Genomic DNA, 26,887 nt, shown 5'->3' with positions numbered 1-26,887 from the left:
GACCTAATTAAAAAGGTCTAGGCGTCTTTTTCGTGTCTAATCATTAAAAAGGGCAGCTGAATCTTTGGTACCCATCACTTGAAGGCTTTTGCTTGAGTTTTCTAGAAGTTTCTGCACAGACCTGGTACTTTCTAAAGGCACTTATCTGAATGTGTGGACCTCTGACAAAGTTATGGGTGCAATCATTCATGTTCTAGTTAAAGTTAAATCATGTGTCTGGTGCTTTAGTGAACCAAAAGTGGTTCCTCAATGGCATCACTCCAAAGACCCCTTTTGAGCTCCTGCAGTTTAAGAGTGTAGGTTAGGAAAAGAAACAGATCCTCTCTCTAATAACGACTTCGTCTGCTTTTCAGCGTCTGCGTTTTCAGAACGATACCTGGGGCTTCCTAAACCAGACAGGCGGGCGTACGAGGTATGTTGTCTCAAATGCCATTTCAGATAAATGCACTGAACGTTTGGTGACTTTTATTTGTGAAGTGTGTGCTGTTTCTGGCTCCATCCGCAGATGACCAACCTTGCATACCGGGCGTCTCAGTTTGTGGATAAGAAGTTTTTGATCGTTCATCCGACAGCAGACGGTAGGTTTATTCCTCACTGATCACTCAGTTTTTAAAGCTTTAAATACTTTAAGGATGGGCGATATGTCACTGAGTGCGTTTACATGCACTTAAAAATCAGATAACTGCAGAAAATCCGATCTTGTCAGTAATCCGATCAACGCGTTTACGTGCACTTAAAAATCCGATAACTGCAGAAAAATAGGTTTTGTCAGTAATCTGATCAACGCATGTACGTGCACTTAAAAATCTGATAACTGCAGAAAATCAGATCTTGTCATTAATCCGATCAATGCGTTTACGTGCACTTAAAAATCCGATAACTGCAGAAAAACAGGTTTTGTCAGCAATCCGATCAACGCGTGTACGTGCACTTAAAAATCCGATAAGTGCAGAAAATCAGATCTTGTTTTTAATCCGATCAACGCATTTACATGCACTTAAAAATCCGATAACTGCAGAAAATCAGATTTTGTCAGTAATCCGATCAACGCGTTTACATGCACTTGAGTGATCAGATAATGGGAAACTCCGGGTCTACATGAGTCAGACAGTAATCAGATTTCTGCTTTGCAACCAGCCAGTAAACTCACAGAAGAAGATGGGAGGTAAACGTAACGTAAAACGCAAACTTCATGCTTAAAAAAAACATCGCGCCACTTTACCTGAAAATATGAACATACATCATCGAGAAGATGAAGAATATTTAAATCCTTCATTTCGTCAAGAATGTATTGTATGGTTTCAGCGTCACTCCAAAAATGTTTTGCTGCCATCTTGTGGCAACGCTGCTCACCGCTGTCTGTTTTCACACATGCTCAGACTGAGAAATCCGAAAGAAATCAGAGTAAGAGTTTACATGCACTGAGAAACCTGATTACTAAGCTAAAATCCAGCCTCTTATCGGATTTCTTAATCATATTTCTAGATCAGAGTATGGTGTTTACATGACTATTTGAATAATCAGATAACTGCAAAAATCTTTCTTAAAATCTGATACTGATACAAACCCAACAAATCTACATATCTTTTTCATTAAGACAAATATATTAAAACTACTGGTACCAAAACACACCTGGAATCAGCATTTCTATGTTCAGATCAGCACTTGGATGGATTAAAAAGTATCTAGTTGTCCATTATTACTGTGCCAGTGCTGTAAAACATATCTTTCAGGTGGCTGTGGTAGAACAGCTGCCAGAGAACTTGGCTCTGGCCCTAGACGTCATGAATTTGATCCCAGCTGATCCCTACTACTGCGTCCTTGAGCAAAGCACTTAACCTCCAGCTGCCTTATGGACACTGCCCCTGCTGGTGGTTAATTAAGTCGCTCTGGACGAAAGTGTCCGCTAAATGTAAATGTTCTCTTTTTCCTTTGCAGAGAAAGTACATTTTCAGCACACAGCCAAATTCATCTCCAAGCTAATCAGCGAGAAAGCCAACTACACTCTACAGGTAATAGACCACCTGCGTCTGTGACGGCCGTGTGTACGCACGATGCCTTACTGATTCAGAGATTTATGCTGTGCCAGCAGGTTAACTGCTATAGAAGTAAGGAGTCCTTACTTTCTAAATCTGCTGCTACAAGAAAAGAGTTTCACATGCTGAGGTGTATATAAGGTTTTTACACACATTCAGTCATAAGAAAGAGTTTTTCAACATTTTGTGTGGATTTTCCAAGTGAAAATAAGTAAACGCACCTCTAAACTTAACAAACTTCGGCTCATATTATTTATTTATTTATTTAAATTTTCTTTATTTAGAATCACTGTGTACAATGTCGTCTGTGATTATTCTTACAAAGTGATTCAGCCTTTCTCCTTATCTAATGTGTACATAAACCCAAAGATAGAACCTGGGGTGCTGATTAGAGAGAGAAAACTAATCTGGCTAAATGAAAAATTAAAAATTAATAAACACATTCAAACAAATTCAAACAAAAGAGGGGCAATTTGGGGATTATATACATTTTCCAATTCTCCCAATATTCCTTAAATTTAGCTTCCTGGAGCCTTATGGAGAAGGTGATTCTTTCCATTACAAGGATTTCATAGATAATATCATACCAGTCCTCTAGGGGTGTGGTCTGCTCATTGTAGTTCACGATTTCTGTCTATTTGTGGAATTTAACAAATTGGGAAAAATATATAAAAATATATGACATTTACGTTGTTTGTACCTTGGTGAATGAAAAATGTACCTATACAGTTATATACAGTTAATTATATATTATATACATTAATTATATATATATATATATATATATATATATATATATATATATATATATATATATATATATACATCTACATGTGTGTGTGTGTGTGTGAAAAAACTAATGCAATTAGACCTACTTTCCAGTTTTTTTCTCAGCTTCCAAGCCGAAAAGGACTTCAAGCTTTTGGTTTGTTTTTTTTTTAGTTGTTGTTTTTTGTTTTTTGGGGGTTTTTTTTGTACTTTTTTGTTCTAATATGAAAATAATACATCCTATACAGGAAATATACATTTTACATGTGTCACACTGTCCCTTTTCCATTTTCAAGGACTTGATTGTTTATTTATATATTTTTTTCGTTGTATATATGCCTGTAGATATGTTTTTTATATATATATATATATATATATATATATATATATATATATATATATATATATATATTTTATATTGTATCTCCCTTATTATTATAACTGTCCTGTGTTGTGTGACTGCTACTGGCTGCTAAATTTCCTTTGAGATCAATAAAGTATCTATCTATCTATCTATCTATCTATCTATCTATCTGTCTGTCTGTCTATCTATCTATCTGTCTGTCTGTCTGTCTGTCTATCTATCTGTCTATCCATCCACCCATCCATCCATCCATCCATCCATCTACTTGACCAGAAAAAGTGCCCACAAGGCTCCCTAAAATGGAAGCTAAACCACAAAACCCAGCCACTCCAACCAATCGCATACAGACACAGACCTATACTGATCCCCTGTGTTCCTGTGGCAGCATGATCTGCCCCCATCAAGTGAAGGATTAGAGCACTCACATAGTCTGCACCTCACTTAAAGAGATTATACAGGCTAGCACACCAGCTAATCCAATTAGAGCGGTGTGGCAGGAGAATCCCTTGCTCTCAGCTCCCTAATAGGTCCCTCTTTTAATTGATGGATGTTGAATAACTCTGGAAATAATTAGGGTCAGATACTCTGCGGGAACTTTATGACCGTTACTGTGCAGGACTGCTCCTCTCATGTAATAGGATGCTAATGAGGAAGATGGCTGCTTTTCCGTGGAATGAGGGGTCGCGTAGGCCACGCTGATGTGTGGCAAACTATGACCCTTCATGTTTTGACAAGCCATGACCTCCTACCTTCTGAAAGTACATTGTTAATTTCTACTGATCTTTCCTTCAAGACCTGATTCCTTCAGTAATGGTAACGCTGCTAATAATAAGTGACTGCTATTCGGGGTCAGTTAGCGCTGCGCGAATGAAAACACTGGACGATCCCTATTAGTAGTTAGCCAAGTGAGGACTGGGGAGAAAATCAGTTTTGCACAGTTTTACCTCAAATGTAGCCAATCAGCCAAAACATGTTTGGTGTCTGAAGTTTGCTTCTGTAGTTTTGCACTGGACCTACGGGGCCAATGTAGCTAACGGCTACACTGAACGAATGGCAAGCCTAAATCATCAAACATTTGCCTCGAACTATGTTAATGTTAGACTTGGTAACACTATACTTAGACCATAACATGTCATGGAAGATGAGTTGTCGAGTAAAATAACAGTCTTGTTACTATGCTAATTGTCATAAAGATATCATAATGTTTGGCAGGGTTATGTCAGTGTCATCAGGTGTTACTGACTGGCTTATGTGGTTTCTGACGCTGTGTGACATACTGTCATCTATAAACATGGATAAATGTATGGACAGAGTTCAGGCTTCAAGTTGCTACTACTGTTTTTGGTTATGTGATATACTTTTGTCCATTTAGTGTCAGTAATGTCGAGATGCTAACTAAAATTCCGTTATTTGTTAGCTAATGGGGATGGATATTCAGCCTAATTTTCATTTCTGAGAATCAGTAGGAGACACTGAACTGATTAGCTGAAGGGAAGGAAAAAGCAACAACAAAAAGGGGAAAAAGGACCTTCGGCCAAAACCAGCATAGGTGTTAATATGCTAAAAAGATGCTAGAAACTGGTAGTTTTCATTTGGGACTAATAACAAATGCTGCAGATGAGCTAATGAGCTGACACTGGGGCAAACAGGTACAGAATGCTGAAGAGGACTCATCATCTTCTTACACAAGGTCTCTTCTCCTCAGTGGATGTTCTGTTGACATTATTTGTTATTTGTCCGAGAAATATATTTCAAATATAGTTTCTGAATCTCGCTAAAATCATCTGGAGCAGTTAGTCTAGATAGCGAGAAAGCTACGCCAAAGCCGGCTGTGCTATTTATTTATACACACACACACAAATTGGCCATTTTATCAGCTCTGCTTACCATGTTATTCTACAGTTACAGACTGTAGTCCATCTGTTTCTCTGCATACTTTGTTACCCTGTTCCTCAGTGGTCAGGACCCCCATGGACCCTCACAGAGCAGGTACTATTTGGGTGGTGGATCATTCTCAGCACTGCAGTAACACTGACGTGGTGGTGGTGTGACGGTGTGTGTTGTGCTGGTCTGAGCGGATCAGACACAGCAGTGCTGCTGGAGTTTTAAACACCTCAGTGTCACTGCTGGACTGAGAATAGTCCACCAACCAAAATATCCAGCCAGCAGCGTCCTGTGACCACTGATGAAGGACTAGAGGATGACCAACACAAACTGTGCAGCAGCAGATGAGCTATCGTCTCTGACTTTACATCTACAAGGTGGACTGACAAGGTTGGTGTGCCTGTATGGTCAGTGGAGCTGACAAAATGGACAGTGAGTGAAGATACAAGGAGGTGGACGTAATAAAGTGGCTGGTCAGTGGATATATTCATAAAAATGAGCAAAACTGTCAGGTTTTGTGACAAAAATGTCACATTTTACAGTCATATTAAAAACCCATAAAATCTATAGAGATATCAGAATATGAATATTGGCACTTCAAACAGTTGACTGAGTGCTCGAGGACCTTCACTATTAGCTACATGAGCTGCAGTGCATTTGAAGAAGCAAATGTAGGACACCAAACATGTACGTTGATTTTTGGCCGAGCCGCTTTAATCCGAGCTGTTTTGAGGCCAGTATAATGTAGCGTTAGCATCGACCTCACTAATGTTTCTGTCCCATGCCAGATCTACCCAGATGAGGGTCACTTCATCCACAACGAGGAGACAAGGCAGCACCTCAGCCAGTCGCTGGTCAACTTTTTCGAAGAATGCTTCAGACTACCGGACTACATCTTTGAGGAGGCTCTGGAGGAAGAGAGCGAAGACGAGGGTTAGCCACACCCCCTCTGGCCCATGGCACCCAAGCACAAAGCCAGCTCCTTTTGCCACACAATATGCAACCCATCTGTTTTTTGGACCTCCGTTTTGTTTTTCTTCTCATTTTTCATATTTTTCCCCCAGTTTGCCCTCCAAGGTCATCGTCATCATTTAGCCCACTGTAACCCGAGACTGCCCCCCGGTGGATGCTTGCTTCTCGTCCCCTGCTGCTCCCTTTCTGCTAGACTTTGGCTCTGCAGACTGCAGACGTCTGGCTGACGACCCAAACTGCCTCTTCAGCAGGCCAGGGGGTCAGGGGGCCAAGAGAACGAGGAGGAGGTGGTCTCCGGCCTGTCTGTCATTTTTGATGGACAAGCTGCTCTGATGTTGACGTTAACGGACTGCTGGAGGCAGTTACCATCGACGCCCCCGCCCCGCCACAACCTTCCTTCAGACTCAAAGGAAAGAGGGGTTTTATAGCACAAAGTCTGGAGACTGAGCGTGAAGACTCTGCTGATGGTGCTGGTTTGGGAGTTGGGAAGATATTCTGGGTTTGGGGAGGGGGGGTTGGGGTTGGGGTTGGGGTCGGGGTCGGGGTCATACTTTGAGGAAAAAAAAAAAAAGAAGCTCTCATGTCTGATCGTGCTTGTGTCTGTCGTTCTGATGTAAAGTAGCACACGAAAAAAGAACATCTACTTGGGTATCAATAAACTTGTTTTTCAGTGTTCAACTTTCGTCCTGATCTTGGAAACCTTGTAGCCTCAAGTATGTATTTAAAATCAGTGTTGAAGACCTAAATTTCAATTAACAAAATAGCATATTTATTTAATCACCTGCATAGACCATTCCAGTTTTGGAAGACTGTTGATCTTGTTTCATGGCTCAACTTTTATTTGGTGTGGTAGTCTCTCAGTGCTAAATCAAGCACATAATCTAGTTTTAGTCACTGTGCCTTACTGTGGGAGCAAGCAATCCTTCACAAGGAGCCTCCTTATAAATACACCACCAGTCATTTAAGGCTCATTTTGGAACCACCAGATACTGGAATTACGTCATCCGTGCACTAGAACTCAACTGCTGTCGAAGACATTCCATGAAATATCATTACTGAATATATCATGTCTCAGTGTGGACTTTAATTTAAAGGACTCTTTATTTTGTGCATGTTTGAATCAGTGAGCAGATGCTTCGATGTCATGCTAAAATACCATTTTGCCCATTAAAAGGGACTTTGTTATGAAGAAGCATGATATTATAATTTATTATTTCAACTTTACCTCAGTATTAAACCAAGGCCTGCCCATATATGGGTGTGAAGAGCCACTTTACAGAACCTTTGTTAATAACGCCCAAAACAAACCTGTACATAAGATAAATTATAATAATACCAAGAGAATATTAATGATACAGTGCTGTGCAATAGAAATGTCAATAACCGTTGGACAACATTGAGAAGAAACTAGAAGATGTCAGAAATTTAGCACTAATAGAATTAAACTATTGCTGCGTTCGGCTTAACTCAGAATTGGAAGCACGGAAGCCGTGAGTTTGTATTGTTAGCACTAGAGCTAGGCCTTCAGTCCGGGCCATGAAATGGCAAAACTATGTCAATACTCCACTAAATTCTTTAAAAAGTTGGTGCTTCAAGATTCTTTAGTAAAGAAAATGGTTCCATATAGAACCATGAGTCCTCAGAGAACACTTTGCATGCTTAAATGGTTCTTTGCATCATGAAATGGTAGAACCCTTTTCAAAAAGGACCGTCTATAGCACATTCATGCACATTCTCCATCAATCTGAAGAACGTTTTCATCATGCAAAGAACCTTTTAATCATGCAAAGTGTTCTTTGAGTGTTCATGGTTCTGTACAGAACTAATTTGTTTACTAAAGAACCCTGGAAGCACCATCCTTTGCTAGCGCACCTAGTGGATTCTAGCTAGCACTGAGCTAACTGTGAGTCACAGTAACATTTTTTAGCCCTTCTAGGTTAAAAACATAAGCTTGTAAAAGACGTTCCATGTCTGTTTGAAGCTTGAAGATATAATTACACATAGGACTACATTTTGCTGTAGTTTTACTGTGAATCTTTCAGTAAAGAGTCCTGACACAAAGATGCCGCCGCTGTTTTCCATTTCTAACAACATCCCGAAACCTGGTTAGACTATGACTCATATTCACAATCAGCGATGTATGTAGAACTTCCAGAAAACCTAAGCTGTGTCCCAATTCAGGGACTGCATCCGTGGAAGGACGCTGTCTGTGAAGGCGTGTCCTTCGAAGGCTGTGTAGACCCGCCAAGGCTGATTTCAAATGAGACGGTCAGCTCTACAGCAGAGTTTGCATCACAGCACCGCTATTCCCGCCTTTATCGTCACATCATGAAACGCCGCTCCTGTCAAGTTCTTTAAAAGTTCTTTAAAGATGGAGCCAGAAACTTTGACTTTAGTTTTTTTTTAATTTTTATATTTATTAGAGCTGGAGATGCTTCTCTCTGTCGGCTCCTTGCTCCCTAAAACAAAACGAAACATTCGTTTTCGGAAGCTTTGCTTCAGACCACATTGTCTCTTTTTAACATTTGTATCGTTCGCTATTCAACTCAGTTTAAACCCAATACTTACATTTTAAGTGTCTCCTCAGCCGCCGTTCGCTCCTCTGCTGACGCCACCATGTTCTCGAATCCTCGCCAGCACGCAGTGAACCTCGGGATATGTTGGCTGGTGAAGGATCCACCCGTTGGATCCTTCATTGCCACGGAAAAGAAAGACACATTTCTCGGCCACATATGAAGGAGTTTTTATGTCAGGACAGCCTTCAAATGAGGCCTCCGAAGGATGCATCCCCTGAATTGGGACACAGCTTTAGAGTGACATTCGGTCACAAAACCCACTGAGTTTTCCCCTCTGATTGTTAGAAACAAGCCAGCCAGCTAACGTCAGTGATATGAGTGATAACTTTACCATTCACAATGTAGATATCTTCACAAAACAGCTGACTTCATGGTCAATGAGTAGATTTAACTGTCTATATTGAGAGCGCTCTAAGGAAACTACCACTGTAATCTCCTTTGAGAGTGAAGTGGTACTTTATTACGATTGACTGTGTTAGCAGCTATATTGACGTGGCCTCATATGCTGAACCTTCCCGACTTTCTGAGCAGGAATTCCCAGTTCGGAAGGCATCTTTGTTGGCTTCACCTAGTTGGAAACTCTGAGTTAGGAGCTTCAGTCGAACACAGCAGAAGTTCTGTTCTTTTTGCACAGCACTGTACCTGAAAAAAATTTTTTTTTTTTTTTGTTTTTTTTTTTGCATTTTTAAAGCTCTTGAGGCTCAAGTTTGTTTTATCACTTCATTTGAATGAAACGTTCATGTTCAATCTTGATGCGTTCATTGTGCATGCTGGCAAATCTTTTTGCAACTCCAAGCTATTTTTTAATGCTCGAATATTCCATGTAGTATTTTTTGACAGCTTGAATGTTCTTTACCGACCTGTATTTCATTTACAGTAGTTTTGTGAGTGAAATCCCAGTCTCGTCAGCTCGGTGTATAAATGTTACTCGAATATCATTTTAGTCTCTTAATATCTGAGTGTTACCTGTACATACGGCATTTTGAACGTTAACGTTCTTGTTCTCCTGCTTCTGTCTGCGGACTGGACGAAGCTCGAGGCTCAGAGATCGATGGTGTTTCTGCTTATTACTATGGACTTTTCGTGATGAACAGTGGAAACGGATGGAGGAGTAATGGGATTCCACTTCACACAGCAAAACCAGAGGCTCATCACTTTGTTGACCAAATTTTTGGAGGAGGCACATTGTGGAATGTGGCATGAAGGCATCTGCCAGAATAAACATTATTTTACCATCATGGAGTGTTGGTTTTTCTTTCTGACCCTAATTTAGCAAATATGAACATAGGGTTCGCAGGCAGGAGAGCAGGCTAACTCACAAAGAAGGATTTCTCACTGATACATCACAGAAGTTGCAGCAAAACAAGCTTCAAATGAGTTGGAGGATGCTTCACATTACGCAACTCAAGTGCAACTTCGTGTAAGTTTCGTGTAGGTTTCAAGCGACACAAGTTGCGTGAAAGTTTCTCCAGATATTTCACTGTCCAAAATGCATTTAGCAACACTGTTTTTAATTTTAAAGGTATCTACAGCAAGACTGTTGTCACTGTGAGTAAAACTAATGAAACAGAGATCAAGTAATGATATAAAGTACCAAAAAAGCTGTGTGAGAAACTGACAGGTAACCAAATGAACTTAATACAACAGCGCAAAGCCACTCATGTTGAACTCCTGCAACCGAGTGCACTGACTGACAGCAGCAATGATATGACTTAAAAAAGAATTACTAACAGCAGAATAAAATTATTTTATTTTATATTATACTTATGTTCTCAATGTTTTAAGTCATACATTAATTTTATGCTATTGCATTTGAGAATGTATTATATGTAAAGTAGCTTTATTAATGTTTGTGAAAATAATACACTGATTAGTTAAATCAAGTGTATCAGAAACAGGGAACACACTAAACTGTATAGTCATGGACTTGGCCTGAACTTGAATAACACTTCTCTATACCCTTCAATTGCAGGGTTATTATTAATCTGTCATTATCGATACTAACATACTATTATTACTACTATATTATTATTACTATTAGTACTACCGTACTGTTATAGAAACTGGCAGGTAACTAAATTAACAGTGCAAAGCCACACATGAATGATGGATGACTTCAAAAAAATATAAGATAACTAACAGCAGAATTATTTTATTATATTTAATCTCATTACAATTTATTTAATACAATCATTTTATGTCACTGCATTTGAGAGTGCATTATTTTTAAAATAGCTTTATTGATCCTTTTTTAATGAAAACAATACAGTGATTAGTTAAATCAAGTGTTTCAGAAACAAAGAACAAACTAAACCTGTACAGTCATGGACTTGAATAACGCTGATCAGTGCCCTTAAACTGTGGGCTTATTAATAAGCAGTTATTATTAATACTACCATACTGTTATTCAGTAACTACTCTTAAACTAATGTGCAAGTTATACAGTTATGTAGACTGTGTTGTGTGGACTGTGAACTTTTTGGGCCTTAAAAATAATACAAATTTTGATAACGCAGGTAGACAGCACCATCTAGTGGACAGGTTTGAAAAGTACCATCTGCCTTAAAGAGGAATTCCACCAATTTTTCAAAATGTCTGCATAATTAAATAGATACAGATGTAAGCAAAGCCATTCAGGGTGGTTTGGTGTGAAATGCTCTGATCTAGAGAAACTTACAGAGTCAGAACTGTTCACAGTGGTGGTGATAGGAACCAGACGTCCACCTCTAAAAGCTTCCTCACAGAAAGTTATTACATGAAATGGTTATGAATTCACTGCCTGATGCCCGAGACATTGTATTATGATAGTTTTGACGAGGTTTTCATCTAAAACGTCTTTAATTCATGGTGGATTCATATATGCAGGTGTTCTGCAGCAAAATAATCATCAAAGAAAATATATTTTTTCTGATTTACACTATTTTACCATCATCAACATTACATATAAACACTCAGAAGACTCGTGTGGGTTCACTGGTGGTTGTCAATAGTAAATAAAATGTCTATATTTGTGTTGTAGTCATTGTGACCCCTGGTTCCTATCAGCACCACTGTAAAGATATATGTAAGATAAAGCGTCTGTAAGTTTATCCACAGTAAACCGTTCCACACCAAAACACTCTGAATTTATTTATTGAGTTCTGCTGAAATTTTAATAAATCAGTGTTTAACAAGCGGGCAGCTAAAGCTGTAAATTCACATGACTTTCAGAAACGAGTCTTGAATCATAGATTCTACTTCATCTGTTAGCACATCAAAATCAGACTGGCACACGGTATGTGGCTGGTTCAGTCTGTCTCTCAGGCACTTATACAGAGCTTTATGCATTTGCTCTCGACCTCCAATAGCACAGAGTGCGTTTAGCTGCTCCACAGGTTGATCTGGAACGCTGGAGCATCGGAGAGCTTTGAGAACAGCCGGGGCGAACTTGCCGTAGTGCGCGGTGGAGCACAGCATGAGAGGACACGTCCTGTCGTGCACCCGGTCAGCCACCGCTTTGGCCACAGCTGTGTGGGTGTCCATTATATAGCCTGTTTTGGAGTACACTTTGTGAATGGTGGTCAGACAGTCTTCCTCTGAGCACCAGCCAGCCTGGACGTCCTGCCGTATCCTCTGTAGTAAGTCCTCAGATACTGCAAAGCACTGCTGCTTCTCAAGGCTCATAAACAAACCTCGGACAAGATCGCTGTCCCCACCGGAGGCGTGATATATGAACCTCTCAAGATTTGAGGACTTCAGAATGTCAATAGCGGGAGAATTTGATACAACCAGCTTCCTGCCACGGAGATCATACTGTCCAGTAGAGATGAAGTCGGCGATTACACAGTTCCGATTGGACGCGCAAATGACATTCCTTATTGGAATGCCCATTTGTTTCGCGTAGACGGCGGACATGGAGTTCCCGAAGTTTCCAGTGGGGATGCAGACGTCAATCGGATCGCCGAATGTGACCGCTCCCTTTCTGAGCAGGTCCAGGTAGGCAGAGCAGTGGTAAACAACCTGCGGAAGCAAGCGTGCCCAGTTTATGGAGTTAGCCGTGCTTAGAACGGTAGCATACTCAACAGCCAAGTGACCAGTCAGGCTAGAGTCTCCAAACATCCTCTTGATGCTCCTCTGGCAGAAGTCGAAGTCAGAAAGGACGCTCACAGACCGGACGTTTCCCTCCTTAAATGAGGTCATCTGCAGTTTCTGAATGAGACTCACACCATCTTCTGGGAAAAACACCAACAAACCAATCCTGTCACTCCCTTTGAGGCTGCTGAACCCGCTGAGAACAGCACTGCCAGTATCTCCAGACGTGGCCACCAGGACCAGGTAGTTGCACATCTGCGGAAGGCAGTGTGCAAACATCTGCGGCATTAACTGCAAGGCCAGGTCTTTGAAGGATGCAGTCGGGCCATGGAAGAGCTCCAGGACATACTGCTCCTCAGCCAGATGTTTAACAGGTGCAACTGATTCACTGGCAAAGTTCTCCCCATAGGCCTGGTTCACCATGGAGCGAAGTTCTAAAGGAGAGATATCCATCGGATGTATGCACTTTTCCAGTATGACTTGCGCTCGCTCAGGATAAGACATCTTGGCTAATCTGAGCCACTCAGAAGGTTCCAGTTTCGGGAATCCTTTACTGGGCACATACAGGCCTCCATCTGGAGCTAATCCCTCCACAACAACGTCGCTGAAGAACTTCAGGCCACCAGATGGTCCAGGCTGGCTCCTCGTGGAGGTAAAAGTCTCTGACTCTGATTCCTGATATCTAGCCAGAACTTGAAGGACCTTCTCCACCACTTCCTCAACACTGTCCCCTCTACCGCAGAACACTCTAGTGTCTGACCACTTCTCATAAAACTGCTTCCTATACTGTAATATCTCCCTCATGGAAACGCCAGAACGCTGACCCATGATTCTGTTCACTTTCATTCTGGACAGCCTCTCGATGATGTCATCTACGTCCGCGTCTATATACACAGCGAATCCAGAACGTTTCAGGTGGAGCATGGCGTCCGAGTGGAGCGGATTGGAGCCGGACAGCGAGATCACGCACCCAGACGCAGATAAATTACACACAACTCGGCCCTCTTCATCCAAAAAACACTCCTCACCAACTTCAGCCAGCTTCTCCGCCACAGGCATCCCCCACGTCCTCTCCAGAACATCATCGTCTATGTCAATGACGGGCATCCCGAGCCTGTGAGCCAATATGCGGCCCACAGAGGTCTTCCCTGCCCCAGGGGGACCCATGAGAAGAACGTTTCTCTCCAGTGGCTGAGGACTCTTTGTGGACAGCTGTGCTGTTGCTAGGCATGAAGGAGAACGAGCATGAGAAAAGAAGAGTTGGTGGCACCTCATTCTTTCCATTTTTGCAAAGAAACGGCAGAAATATCTAGACGTCATCTTGAAACAGTGATTTCAAGTTTTTTTTTTATCTGTGGATAAAAAAAATACAATAGATTGTTTTTCAGACGTCTCGTTCCATTATGTTAGCTCTGGCAGACAACATGTAATATATTAGAATGTAACATGAATTTGAAATTGTTTTAAAAGTTTAATGACAAAAACATACATTTGGGGGGCTGGATTTACAACACAAGACATAATGAGAGCATCAGTGCGAAACAGAACGCAGCACAGTGATCATTTTATCTCGATTATCTTGTTTTCATAACCGCTTAATCGCCCAGCCTCAAAGTGCCTAAGAAGTGATGAGGCTGAAGTCTCCTTCCTATTCGCCAGCATCGTGTTCAACTGTTCCCGTTCCACCTTAAACAGTAGCAACTACATTCTGGCGCCTTTGTAATAAATACTTAAGCACCATTTAAGGTGGAGCGGAAAAACTCTAACAGGCAGTCGGCGAATAAGAAGCTGACTGCAGCCTCGTTCAAAGTCTGTGTGTCAGAAACGGCCATGAATAAGCAGCATTATTTACAGCTTTAAAACCGGAGGACCGCAGTTACCGGAACATCACTGAAGACACGGTTCAGTGACCGAGGAGCTGAAAGGTAACGTTACTGTGTCAGGAAGCGAGGTTTACGGCGAGCCGCACTGGCTGAAATAACGCGGCTCACCGCGGCTGTAAGACTGAGGAGGACTTTCTGTGGAATAAATATATGTCCGACAGTTCATAACGTTACTTTTACCTGTGAAAAATACCAACAAACGTGCAGGTTTTGGCCCGCAGCAGCTTCTCCCAACGTACGTCTCCCGCTTCACTGTCTGCTCTCAGGTAAACAAGTACGACAACTGCGAGGGGACATTTCCGTCCGCACAGACTCACTGACTTCATAACTGAACTCTGAACCTGATTCACTCATTTATTTATTCACGTCGGAGTGACTTGATTCTTAAACAAAACCGCGCTCAAAAACACGAAATAATTCATATTTATTTGCAGAATTATTATTTTTTTTGTATTTTACATGTTTATGTAAACAATCGTGCACAGAAGTAAACGTACAGCTCCAAATACAATCTTGGAAGAATTAAATATACAGATTTATATCAATTGAAATGAAAGGAAAATACATACATCCACATCTGAATAACAAAGTAAAATAAAATAAAATAAAAATATTTATTTATTTATTTATTTATTCACAGCTGTGTAAGTCATACGTGGATATGATCAATGCATAAGCAGTGCAAAGGGAAATGCACACATCAAGTCAATCCATCATCTAAACCGCTTATCCTTCTGGGTCGCGGTGGGGTGCTGGAGCCTATCCCAGCTGTCATCGGGCGGAAGGCAGGATACACCCTGGACAGGTCGCCAGTCCATCGCAGGGCAGACATCAAGTCAAGTCACCATGGGGTCTGAGAGTAACGCGATTTCAATACTCTGCATGTCCTGTACATATTGTAGTATTGACAATAAAAGCTGACATCAAGTCAAGTCAGCTTTTATTGTCAATACTACAATATGTACAGGACATACAGAGTATTGAAATCGCGTTACTCTCAGACCCCATGGTGTAGCAATAACATTAAATAGACGGCAAACAGGAAATGTGTGAATTAAATAGACACTAAATAAACACTAATCGTAAAAATAAACACTAATTGTAGAAAAATAGAATAAAAAAAATATAAGAAGGTCCCTGAAATTAACACTAAAGTGGCATAAGGCACATACAGATTAAGGTCTGTCGGTATAAATAGTGCAATTATAAACGGGGTCAGGAAGCTGTGTTGAATGAATATATTATAAATCTCGTACTTTTAACAGTTTTATGTTCAGAAGTGTAAACTCTCAGGCAAAAGGCGATTTTTGTTGCTTTTGAAAAGGAGATGGAGCATTACTGAATGAATCCAGTTAAGCTCTCTGTAAAACAAAAAGCCATAAAACTGTTAAATCATGAGTGTACGTCACTATATGTGTATGGTTATGCACATTTATGCGTGTGTACGCTGTTATATGTATATATTTTATGTGTATCTGATGTTCTGTGTACTGTTTTGCTTTCAACAACAACAACAACAAAACAGCGCAACCAGAACTGTTGGCTGCGTGGCAACGGTTGTCATGGAAACGTTTTGGCAACAAAGCGCTCCGCTTCCGTCGAGCTGCTGGTTCCAGAACTGAACGAGTATTTTATTATCTTTTATTATTAGAATTAGCTGTTATTTTATTTTTTCCTTTCTGAGCGCCCTTTATAGTCTTCCGCCGGCCAGCATGTCCAACACAGTCCTCCATCCTCCCGAGAGGATTTATAATCTGATCCCCAGAGAAGAGGAGAAGGTCCAGAAGCCGCCGAGGTAACTTTAACGGTCCATACTGTCGATTATCTCACATTCAAAACACTGCATTCAGCCTAACTATGAGGTCAGGACTGGTAACAGCATTAATGCCTGAGAGAAACCTTTATATTCGCGTGTTAATAATCAATACTGAGTCTCAGAGACCTTAACGCTGACTGTGAGGCGCTATTAAAGGGGAACGCCACCGATTTTCCAGATTTTCTTCATAGTTAAATCGTTAAGATGTAAACAGAGTCATTCAGAGTGGTTTGGTGTGAAATCCTCTGTTCTGGAGAAACTTACAGAGTCAGAACTGTTCACAGTGGTGGTGATAGGAACCAGACATCCACCTCTAAAAGCTCCCTCACAGAAAGTTACTACATGAAATGGTTATGAATTCACTGCCTGACTGAGACACTGTTTTACGATAAGTTACATATTCTAAAAAATTGTTCTTCAAGGGTTCTTTAGTAAAGCCAATATACAACCATGAGTTCTATATCGAACCTTTTTGAAAATGGTTCTGTATAGCACTAAAAAGGGTTCTGCTATTGTTACGATGTCAACATTGTAGTAGTAGTAGTAGTAGAACCCTTTTTGGGGGTATACAGCACATTCTCTATCAATCTGAAGAACCATTTCACCATGCAAAGAACCATTTAAGAATGCAAATGGTTGTATATAGAACGCAAGAACCCTTGAAGAACCATCCTTTTTAAGCGTGTAGTTTTGAGATGTTTTTGGCCTAAAGTCTTTTTTTTTTTTTACTTCAACCTCTTTTCCAGATTTATCAGTATTTTATCATCATCAATATTACATAGAAACACTCAGAAGACTCGTGTAGGTTCACTGGTGGTTTTGATGGTAAATAAAATGTCTATATTAGTGTTTTAGACATTGTGACGCCTGGTTCCTATCAGCACCACTGTAAAGACATCTGAGTCTGTAGGTTTCTCTACAGTGAACCATTTCACACCAAACCACTCTGAATGACTTTGTTTACTGCATAGTTCAGTTATTTGAGACGTAATTTGAGGTCATGTCAAGCAGTAATGCGTGAATACGCTGAATTCGAAACAAAGCAGTACGATTTGGATATTTTTAAAAGACATGATATGCAGTCTGGTCCATTATATTGCTGGGGAAATGTGCATACAGTGCAGGTATGCCATACATATGATTCATGTTAATTTTCAGGTATATATCCAAGTTCAGAGAACAAGTAAAGCAGGAGAAACAGCTGAACAAAACCTCCAACAAGACTATGGGACCAGCACAGGTGGACATGCCTTCTCCTGATAAATACCTGTTAAAACACTCCAAGGAGCCCAAACTTCCAGAGAGTAAGTAACAGCTCACTCTTGTTTATTTAAGACAGAATGTCACCACGTTTCACGTGACACGAGTGAAACCTTTGAGTTATGCTGAGATACTTGAGTACACTGTAATAAAAAGTGTTAGAAAAATGATGAAGTAATTAATACTTTTTAATACATTTTTGAGCATTCATCCCTAGTTAATTGTACTACTTATACAGAAAAAATATTCTAAACGTGTTAATCAAATAAATCCCTGTGATGGACTGGCGGACTGTCCAGGGTGTTTCCTGTCTTCCACCCAATGACCGCTGGGATAGAGTCCAGCACTTCCCACGTCCCAGAAGGATAAGCAGCTTAGTAAATGTGTGTGTGTGCATATGTTTATCAAATAAACATATGCTCACCCAAAAAATTATTTGCTAAATATATTTTTAAAATGCATTTATTTGTTACTATGTTTTTAAATGGTTCTGTGTTTTGCAGTGTGCTTTGCATTAACCATGTACGTATGCAGTAAGGCACTCACACAAAATATATATTAAATAAGCAAGATATCAAATCATAACTGCATGTTCACAGAGTATCAATACCTACAACACCCACATTTGCCATATTAAAGCTTTGCTAATATTTAAAATTAAGATGCTGGAAAACGATTTTATGTCAAAAGGTATTAAAGCTATTTTTGTACATTTCAAATATATGTGATAAAAACATTTACATACATTTATTTTTATTTGGTACATTATTATGTGTAATAATTCCCCACACTTTTAAAAATAAATGTATTTTAAAATATATTTGGTTAATATGGCAAAATATACTGAAATACATTTTTGTGTTTGTAATGTTTTTCAGCACAAACTTCAATGTGTTTAAAATATATAAAAATACATTTCCATATTTTTTTGCCATTTGGGTAGATTTAGCTGAGTGCAAATTAATGCGCTTAGTAACAGAAATGATCACATCTACACTTCTAAAAAGATGGTTCTTCAAGGTTTTTTAGTAAAGGGAATGGTTCTATTCAGAACCATGACTTCTATATAGCACCAAAAGGAGTTCTATTGTTATGATGTCAAGCTTATATGCAATAGAAGAACCCTTTTTGGTGCTATATATGTAGAACCATTTTCAAAAAGGTTCCTATATAGGAACCTATATAGATCAGAAGACCAATTCACCATGCACAGAACCATTTAAGCATGGAATGGTTCTATATAGATCTCGTGGTTCTAAACAGAACCATTCATTTTACTAAAGAACCCTTGAAGAACCATCTTTTTTAAGAATGTAGATTAAAAAAGGAATTCACAAATATTTCAAACTAACTGCATAATTGAATCACTGAGATGTAAACAGAGTCATTCAGAGTGGTTTGGTGTGAAATGGTTCACTGTAGAGAAACTTACAGACTCAGAGGTCTTTACAGTGGTGATGATAGGAACCAGGGGTCACCATGACTACAACACAAATATAGACATTTTATTTACTATTCACAGCCACCAGTGAACCTACACGAGTCTTCTGGGTGTTTATATTTACTGTTGATGACAGTAAAATAGTGATAAATATGAAAAAAAAAGTTTCCTTTGGGTACTATTAAAACTTACAAGTACCACTATGAATAGATTTTACAAAGTGTGTTTCAGGCAACACTGTCTCAAAACTATCATAATACAATGTCTTGGTCATCAGGCAGCATAGTAGCCTCTTCATGTAGTAATTTTCCGTGAGGGAGCTTTTAGAGGTGGACGTCTGGTTCCTATCACCACCACTGTGAACAGTTCTGACTCTGTAAGTCTCTCTAGAACAGAGCATTTCACACCAAACCACTCTGAATGACTCTGTTTACATCTTATATAAATCTGTGGATTTCCCCTTTAAGCAAAGGTCTGGGCTGAAAATAATCCAGTGGTGATTTGCCATTGGCACTGTACTGTCTAAGACTAGGTGTCATTCATGTCTGACCCTAATTTAAATCAATGCAAAAAAGAGCCATGCCTTCATTTTAAAGTAGGCTGAAGTCTTTATTTGCAGTGTTTGCTTTTGTCTTATAAGGCAGCTCTGTTTGTTCTGTTGCTCCTTCAGAGAAGCCTTTCTTGTATGGAGGCGAGGGCCACCCTAAGAAGCCTCCGATTCCTGCTACAACCGACTATCCGCCCATGGGCATCCACACCAAGAAGAACTTTGTGAAAACAAACGCGATCGAGAACATCATGGCCGTGCCGCGGAAGCCGCAGCCCACTTACACGGACACCAGACACGGAGATAAACAGCTGCTGGAGAACTCAGGCCTGCTCCCCAAGTACATCAAGAAAAAAGTGAGTGAGAAAACATCACCAGGGTTTTTCTCATGATGACTGGTGTTCTCACTTTACAGCTACTGGTTTTGGTTTATGTGTATTTGTATGTGGAGCATTTACAGTACAGTACAGCGGTGAAAGTTTCATGCAACTGGTTGCATGTTGCATGTTGATGTCAAAGTCCCATGCAACACGTTAGATTACTCCACTAGTCAGCCATAATTAGCAGCTTACATGTTTTGATACATCACATTTCTATTGTCTTTATATTATTGGCTTTATATGATTTCTTCAGCTGTCATTCGGTTGTTTTCTCTATTTCTACATTTCTTTCTTTTCTCTATCTATCTATGTATCTATCTGTAGTCTTTATTATATATTTGACTTTTTTATCTGTTCTGTGTATGTTAAGCCTATATTACTGTTGTCCTTTATGTCTTGCTTATTCTGTCCTATATGCATAAGGACTGCAGCTTAGTCTCCTCTACTGTAATAAATTTCATCCTTTGATCCCCAAACGAATCTCCGCTCTGTGTAAACTTAGGGGTCATCAAAAGAGGAGAAAATTAAAAACTCGAACCAGTGACCCATTTAAATGTCTACCCCTGATATAGGACTATGGTCAGACTCCAGATTATCTGCAGCAGCGGCGTGAGGAGGTGCGGAGAGAGCAGGAGGAGTATGATAACTACGTGAAGGAGAGACTGAAAGAGGGAGCAATGAAGCAGCTCCCTGAGGAGGAGCGCCAGAACATCCTGCAGGTCAGCCCTCCAAACCACATACACCTACATTCATCATCTCACTGAGGATATCAGAGACGTGTACAATATTAATGATCACATTCTAAAAAATGAGCAATTCATTTACAACTATATCGAGATTTGTCATAGTAAATATTCAGTGTCATTCCAGTACAACATAAACCTGCAGTGCTGTTTAAGTTTCTTGTTTCTTGTAACAGATAGATAGATAGATAGATAGATAGATAGATAGCAGACAAATATATAATTAATTAGCTAGCTAGGCAGGCAGGCAGACAGACAGACAGACAGACAGATGGATAGATAGATAGACAGCAGACAAATATCTAAGTAATTAGCTAGCTAGGCAGGCAGACAGACAGACAGACAGATGGATAGATAGATAGACAGCAGACAAATATCTAAGTAATTAGCTAGCTAGGCAGACAGACAGACAGACAGATGGATAGATAGATAGACAGCAGACAAATATCTAAGTAATTAGCTAGCTAGGCAGGCAGACAGACAGACAGACAGACAGACAGATGGATAGATAGATAGACAGCAGACAAATATCTAAGTAATTAGCTACCTAGGCAGGCAGGCAGACAGACAGACAGATAGACAGATGGATAGATATATAGACAGCAGACAAATATCTAAGTAATTAGCTAGCTAGGCAGGCAGACAGACAGACAGATGGATAGATAGATAGACAGCAGACAAATATCTAAGTAATTAGCTAGCTAGGTAGACAGACAGACAGACGGAAAGATAGATAGACAGCTGACAAATAGATAGCTAACTAGCTAGCTAGGCAGGCAGACAGACAGACAGATGGATGGATAGTAGACAAATAGATAGCTAACTAGCTAGCTAGACAGACAGATAGATATATACTACATAGATAGACAGACAGACAGATAGACAGCAGACAAATAGCAAGCTAGCTAGATGGATAGAGGGCAGACAATAGTGTACAAAATACACACCTACTGGAGCCCAACTGGAAAACTTAAAACTAAAATTAAAGTGTTTTCTCTTTTTTAAATATACAAAGATGCCTAGTTGAATAATTAAAAATACATCTGAATTGATTTTGAATTGATTTTTAGTAACATTTTCCAGTTTTAACTGATGAAACGTCCATTACCGAAACACAGTAAGATTTCGAGATAAATCCGTAAAAAAATTGTTTTTCCCCAACATTTTTGTCATAATCTGTATTCTGTTGTCTGAATAAGTAGTTTACAGCTGTTTTGTCATAAGAGCTGAGTTTGTGGTGTTGAGGTTGTGTATCTGTTAACAGTGCTGTGCTGATTAATTAGTAGTTTATTTCTTCTTTTTTTTTCTTTACCACCTTTTTTGTTGTTGTTGTTTTTCACTTGCAGACTCTTTTCCTAAAACATGCTTAAATAAAGGGCTTCACATGGAAGCTTAAACCTGAACGACTGACGACCTTCACCGTCTGCTCAGTTCACTGCTCTTCATCCTGTGGGTGAGTTTTATTTCTCTCCTCTAATCCAGTCTCATCCTGTCTGCAGGGTCTGAAGAAGAACTGGGATGAGCTCCACCATCAGTTCCAGGGGCTCTCCGTGGTCACAGACACAGCCTCCAAGAAGTACAGGAAGGAGCATCTGGAGATGAAGATGAAGCAGCTGGAGAGGGACATAGACCTGATGGAGCGATATAAAATCATCTACATTACCAACATCTGACCACTGACCACTCTGAACACCACAGACAGAACCACAGAGACGTGTGGAACATTAACAGCACGTTTACTGTGAACTGCCTCCACACAGCCTTTACTCCTCTAGACTAACTCCAGAGTGTCTGAGCTCCTCACTCATTACGTAACACAACAATGAGACCTTTTAAGGACATTTATCCTTTTCTCCCATACAAATAAACCAACTTCACTGACTAACTGGTTTGTAATGAAGATATCGCTCAAGAGCTCAAGTTTTTATGTCATTCTGTTTCTTTCTCTCTCTTTCTCTGCTTCTCTCCCTCTGTCTTTCTCTCTTTCTCCAGTCTTAAAAATAAAGGTTCCAGAAAGGGTTCTTTGCACAATGCCATAGTAGAAGCATTTTTAGTTCCCTAGAAATCTTTCAATAGATGGTTCCTCAGAAAACCGTTTTTATAAAAGAGATGAGTGTGAAGAACCTTAAAGTTTAAAGAACCTCCACATAACGTAAAGGTTCCAGGAAGAACTCATGAGTTGGTATAGAGCCTTTACATTATGTGAAAGTAATTTAAACCTTTCAAAGGTTCTTCACACTCACACTGTCTGTCTATCTATCTATCTGTCTTCTGTCTGTCTATCTATCTGTCTGTCTATCTATCTATCTATCTATGTATATATATATATATATATATATATATATATATATATATATATATATATATATATATATATATATCTGTCTGTCTGTCTGTCTGTCTATCTATCTATCCATCTGTCTATATATGTCTGTTTATCTATCTATCTGTCTATCTATCTATCTATCTATCTATCCGTCTGTCTATATATATATATATATATATATATGGGTGTTCTCTTACTCTCCTACCTCTCTCTCTCTCTCTCTCTCTCTCTCTCTCTCTCTCTCTCTCATTATATCGTCGCTGTCCAAAGAAAAACAGTATCTCCACAATACTAACCTTACAGGAGAAAGTAAACACATAAAAACATTCCTTACTTTTAACGTAAGTTAATGTAAAGAGATTTACTCTGGAGCAGTTTTGGAGCATTTCTATTGGCCCAATCATCATGGAATTTTCACACCGTGTAAACAGGACAGCTGCTGAGCTCAAATGATGTAGAAAAGTAAAAATCTGAAAAAATGGAGGTACATGTTTTTCTTTGGACAGAGACGGATTTGCATGACACGATATGAGACGTATGTTACCAAAGCTGCACAATACATGTTAAATTGAGCTATCGTTAATATAAAAATGATTAAAAGAACTTCATAAAGATAAATGAGTAAAAAAAAGGTATAAAGCTTGAAGTAGAATAATGATAATACATATATGTATAAAATGAATATGGACATGCAAATAACAACAACAACAATAATAATAGTAATAATAATAATAATAAAACAAAAACAATGTAAACAGTAATCTGAAATATTACTATATAACTGAATATATGCTGTATGTAACTTTTTTTCTCTGATATTATGGCAGTTATGAATAAATTGTCCTTTTAAATCTATTATTTTTATATTTTTCAGTAGTAATATCATTACCCCCTTCCTCTCGCTCTCTCTCTCTCTCTCTCTCTCTCTCTCTGTACTTCTACAATACATGAAACATTTAGGAGTCACTGAGTCACAGTTTTCATTAACATAAAACCAGTTTGGTATGATTACTGTAGTATGATGCTAGTACTCTACAACTTATAGAAATGAAAAATGTTGATGAACAGAGCCAGAGGTGATTCTGTAATGGCTGAAAACATTTTTGAGCGAGTTAAAAATGTTCAGCACTCAGCACAGTTAGCCGAGAGAGAGAGAGCTTGAGCTAAATGTCTCAGAGATTATAGCAAAAAAGGCCACACGTCCTCTACAGCAACTTTATTCTATTTATTAGCTTTTTATTCCTGTTTTTGCTGATTTCTAAGACAGTTTTAAAGGTCCTGCTTGCTGACTGTTGAATGTAGAGGCTCAGTCAGTGCACAGTTTTCTCAAAATGTAGAATGTAACGGAGGTTCTGTAGTTATATTTACTTATTTTTGTCTTGATAAACACATTTGTACATTACATCAGTATAAGCCTTTTTTCAGTATAAACCTTTGGTTAAGGCCTAAATTTAAGCTTTACAAATTGTATTTATTATGTACACAAATATATATAGAGCACTGCACAACCACATGTTTCATTGCATAGTGAGCATAATTAGGCCTGTTTAACTGGATTTAGAGCAGTTTGTAAAACACTGAATAAAAATTATTGTAGGTGTAAGTTTATTAATAGTATTATTACTATTATTTATATATTAATTTAGTTTAAAACTAAATATTGTGATGGGTATCTTGTATCATGACAATGTCTTGAAGTATCATATAACACAACAACAACAATAACAATAATAATAATAATAATAATGATAATAATAATCATGTATTTGTCATATTTTCCTCTCCTAAGTCATTTTTCTCGAGTTAACATGAATAAATGTTGTTCTATTTTGATGTTGGAGCAGAAATGAGCTCACAGGTTTGTATTTAAAGGTTAATACTGTGGTTTTGTCTTCTAAATCCAGAATCTCCAAAGATGATGAACCGGGAGCGACAGTGGCTTCACCCACCCAGTCCTCCCACAGCCTGTGGGTGCTGGGGGGGCAGCTGCTTCCCAAAGCTGACCTTCTTCAGCAGAGAGGACAAACTCTTGGAGAGGTGGAGACAGCAGGAGAGTCTCCGACAGCTTCAGAGAGAGATAGAGAGAGAGAAGGAGCTGAAAGAGAGGGAGCAGAAAAGAGAGAAGAAGGAGAAGAGGAGGAGGAAGCTGGAAGAGAAGAGGAGGCAGCGAGAGAGGGAGAGGCAGAAGGAGACAGAAATGGTTCAGTGGAAGCTGCAGATCGTGATGGAGCGAGAGAGAGTGGAGAAGGAAGAGAGGCAGGAGCTCCAGAGACTCAGAGAGCTGGAGAAAGAACTGCAGCTGAAAGAGCTGAGAGAGAGAGAGAAGGAGAGAAAGGAGAGAGAGCGCCAGCCGTCCACTAGAAAGGTAGGACTCATGATCTCATTCATCACAGTGTTGGTGATTAGAGACAGTTTAGTCTTCAGTGAAAGGTTCTGTTATTGATCAGTGACAGTTTATTAGTTATATTAGTGAAATATTTTACAGTGAGAGTCGAGATTCGGCCTCAGCTCTAAACTACTGGACTGGACAGAATGATGATTTTAGTCACTCATATAATGAACCTCAGTGGAGCTTTTCAGGTCTGGTAAAGTGTGTGATCGGTGTTTGATTGATCTGCTCTTTCTCCTCTTTATTGACTGGTGGAGTCTGTGGATAAAGAAGGAGAGGTTCAAAAAGAAATGAAAGGAGAGGCTGCAGTTCAGCAGTGATGAGTTCTAGACTGACTGTGTGTGAAAGACTCATCACTGGTTCTCAGCAGTTCTTTAAATGTAGTGAAAGGCTGCATCACTGAGAAACGCTGCATTGGCTACTGTAGAGAAAGTCAGCCCAACAGAACGAAGCAGAACTTCCAGTTAGTCGAATCGAACCTGTACTGGGCTGTTTGGATCTCTTTAGCTAAGCTAACATTAACCAGCTACTCTCTCCTGGTTAGCAGCGACATTTAACATTTAGGAATTGGCGTTAGATGGAAACTTTAACGTTTATTGTACAGTGGAGTAAAAACCGGGCACTACTTTTATTTATTTGGCATCAATGTAAATAAACCAGACTTATTTGAGAGTCCATATAGGCGGAGCCCCGGTTTTAAGTATTGTACAGCTTGTCAAACTGTGTCTGTGTGGGGGAAAAAAACGACTGAAATGGTTTCCATCCATGCTTAGAACCATTCAGACCAGACAGGCAGACAGACAGAAAGATAGTCAGACAGACAGATAATTAGAAACAGAAACTCTTCTCCAAGGTATGTTTCACTCCTCAAACCCAAACCCAGCAGAGACTTTTAAAGGTTTCTATGATTATTATATCAGCAGGTTAGTCGATCAGTAAAAATGAATAATGAATAATAATCCTAATGTCCGAATAACAGACAGACACAATGAAGTGAACTACAGTGTGTAAAATGCCCAAAGATGAATAACAGCTTTCACTTCTTCATTTCTTCAAGTCTTTGCTCCAGTTTGTGTTTCTTTTCCTTCTTTTCCTTTATCCATGTCCATCAGTTTTTCCTCTTCTCTCTATCTCTCTCTTTCTCTCTGTCTCTCCTCCTCTCTCTTTCTCTCTCTTTGTCTCCGTCTCGCCACCTTTCTCCACTCTTTCTCCTGTTTCTCTTGTTCAGTCTGAGTGTAAAAGCCCAGAGCTGATGGTCTCAGTCAGGAAAGTGTTCTTCACAGACTGTGTGTGTTGTGTGTCTAAAGTGTATCTAAAGGCCCTGAGAGGGAGCGGCAGGGAGGGAGAGATCAGAGGAATGGAGGAGATCGTCAGAGAGCAGGAGATGCAGCTTCTGACACGCAGAGAGAGACGCAACCAGCTGAAAAGAGA

General features: G+C 39.6%; 4 protein-coding genes across 7 annotated transcripts in view; 3 read left to right on the top strand and 1 right to left on the bottom strand.

The window, feature by feature from the left end:
- Window positions 1–6,525, top strand: part of dpp6a (dipeptidyl-peptidase 6a) — a 507,676-nt gene extending 501,151 nt beyond the window's left edge. Inside the window, exons 23-26 of the mRNA XM_036581752.1 lie at window positions 354–412; window positions 506–578; window positions 1,939–2,012; window positions 5,841–6,525. Of these exons, the coding sequence (XP_036437645.1) occupies window positions 354–412; window positions 506–578; window positions 1,939–2,012; window positions 5,841–5,990 (356 nt within the window). The 3' untranslated portion in view covers window positions 5,991–6,525. The remainder of the gene's footprint in view (window positions 1–353; window positions 413–505; window positions 579–1,938; window positions 2,013–5,840) is intronic.
- Window positions 6,526–10,747: 4,222 nt separating this feature from the next.
- LOC118815503 (threonine synthase-like 1) lies at window positions 10,748–14,865 on the bottom strand. 2 transcript variants are annotated; one of them, XM_036581670.1, is made up of 2 exons: window positions 14,735–14,865; window positions 10,748–14,023 (listed from the first exon to the last, which is right to left on the bottom strand). In XM_036581670.1, the coding sequence occupies exon 2, from the start codon at window positions 13,989–13,991 to the stop codon at window positions 11,796–11,798; it is 2,196 nt and encodes a 731-aa protein (XP_036437563.1). In that variant the 5' UTR covers window positions 13,992–14,023; window positions 14,735–14,865; the 3' UTR covers window positions 10,748–11,795. The 2 variants fall into 2 exon arrangements, with proteins under 2 accessions (XP_036437563.1, XP_036437555.1); XM_036581662.1 differs by having other exon boundaries at window positions 10,748–14,028; window positions 14,741–14,865.
- On the top strand, window positions 14,453–22,925 carry enkur (enkurin, TRPC channel interacting protein). 3 transcript variants are annotated; one of them, XM_036581692.1, is made up of 5 exons: window positions 14,453–14,596; window positions 17,529–17,674; window positions 19,742–19,974; window positions 20,571–20,717; window positions 22,241–22,925. In XM_036581692.1, the coding sequence occupies exons 2-5, from the start codon at window positions 17,596–17,598 to the stop codon at window positions 22,412–22,414; spliced, it is 633 nt and encodes a 210-aa protein (XP_036437585.1). In that variant the 5' UTR covers window positions 14,453–14,596; window positions 17,529–17,595; the 3' UTR covers window positions 22,415–22,925. The 3 variants fall into 3 exon arrangements, with proteins under 3 accessions (XP_036437585.1, XP_036437593.1, XP_036437577.1); XM_036581700.1 differs by lacking the exons at window positions 14,453–14,596; window positions 22,241–22,925 and adding exons at window positions 16,075–16,349; window positions 22,088–22,156; XM_036581684.1 differs by lacking the exon at window positions 14,453–14,596 and adding an exon at window positions 16,080–16,349.
- Window positions 22,926–24,976: 2,051 nt separating this feature from the next.
- On the top strand, window positions 24,977–25,662 carry LOC118815542 (zinc finger CCCH domain-containing protein 13-like). Its single transcript, XM_036581726.1, has one exon. The coding sequence runs from the start codon at window positions 24,983–24,985 to the stop codon at window positions 25,508–25,510; it is 528 nt and encodes a 175-aa protein (XP_036437619.1). The 5' UTR covers window positions 24,977–24,982; the 3' UTR covers window positions 25,511–25,662.
- The last annotated feature ends 1,225 nt before the right edge of the window (window positions 25,663–26,887 follow it).

Source organism: Colossoma macropomum, unplaced genomic scaffold (genome assembly GCF_904425465.1).
Source record: "Colossoma macropomum unplaced genomic scaffold, Colossoma_macropomum, whole genome shotgun sequence".
Lineage (NCBI taxonomy): Eukaryota > Metazoa > Chordata > Actinopteri > Characiformes > Serrasalmidae > Colossoma > Colossoma macropomum.
Note: the sequence above shows the minus strand (reverse complement) of the source record. Positions and strands in the feature narration are given on the sequence as shown.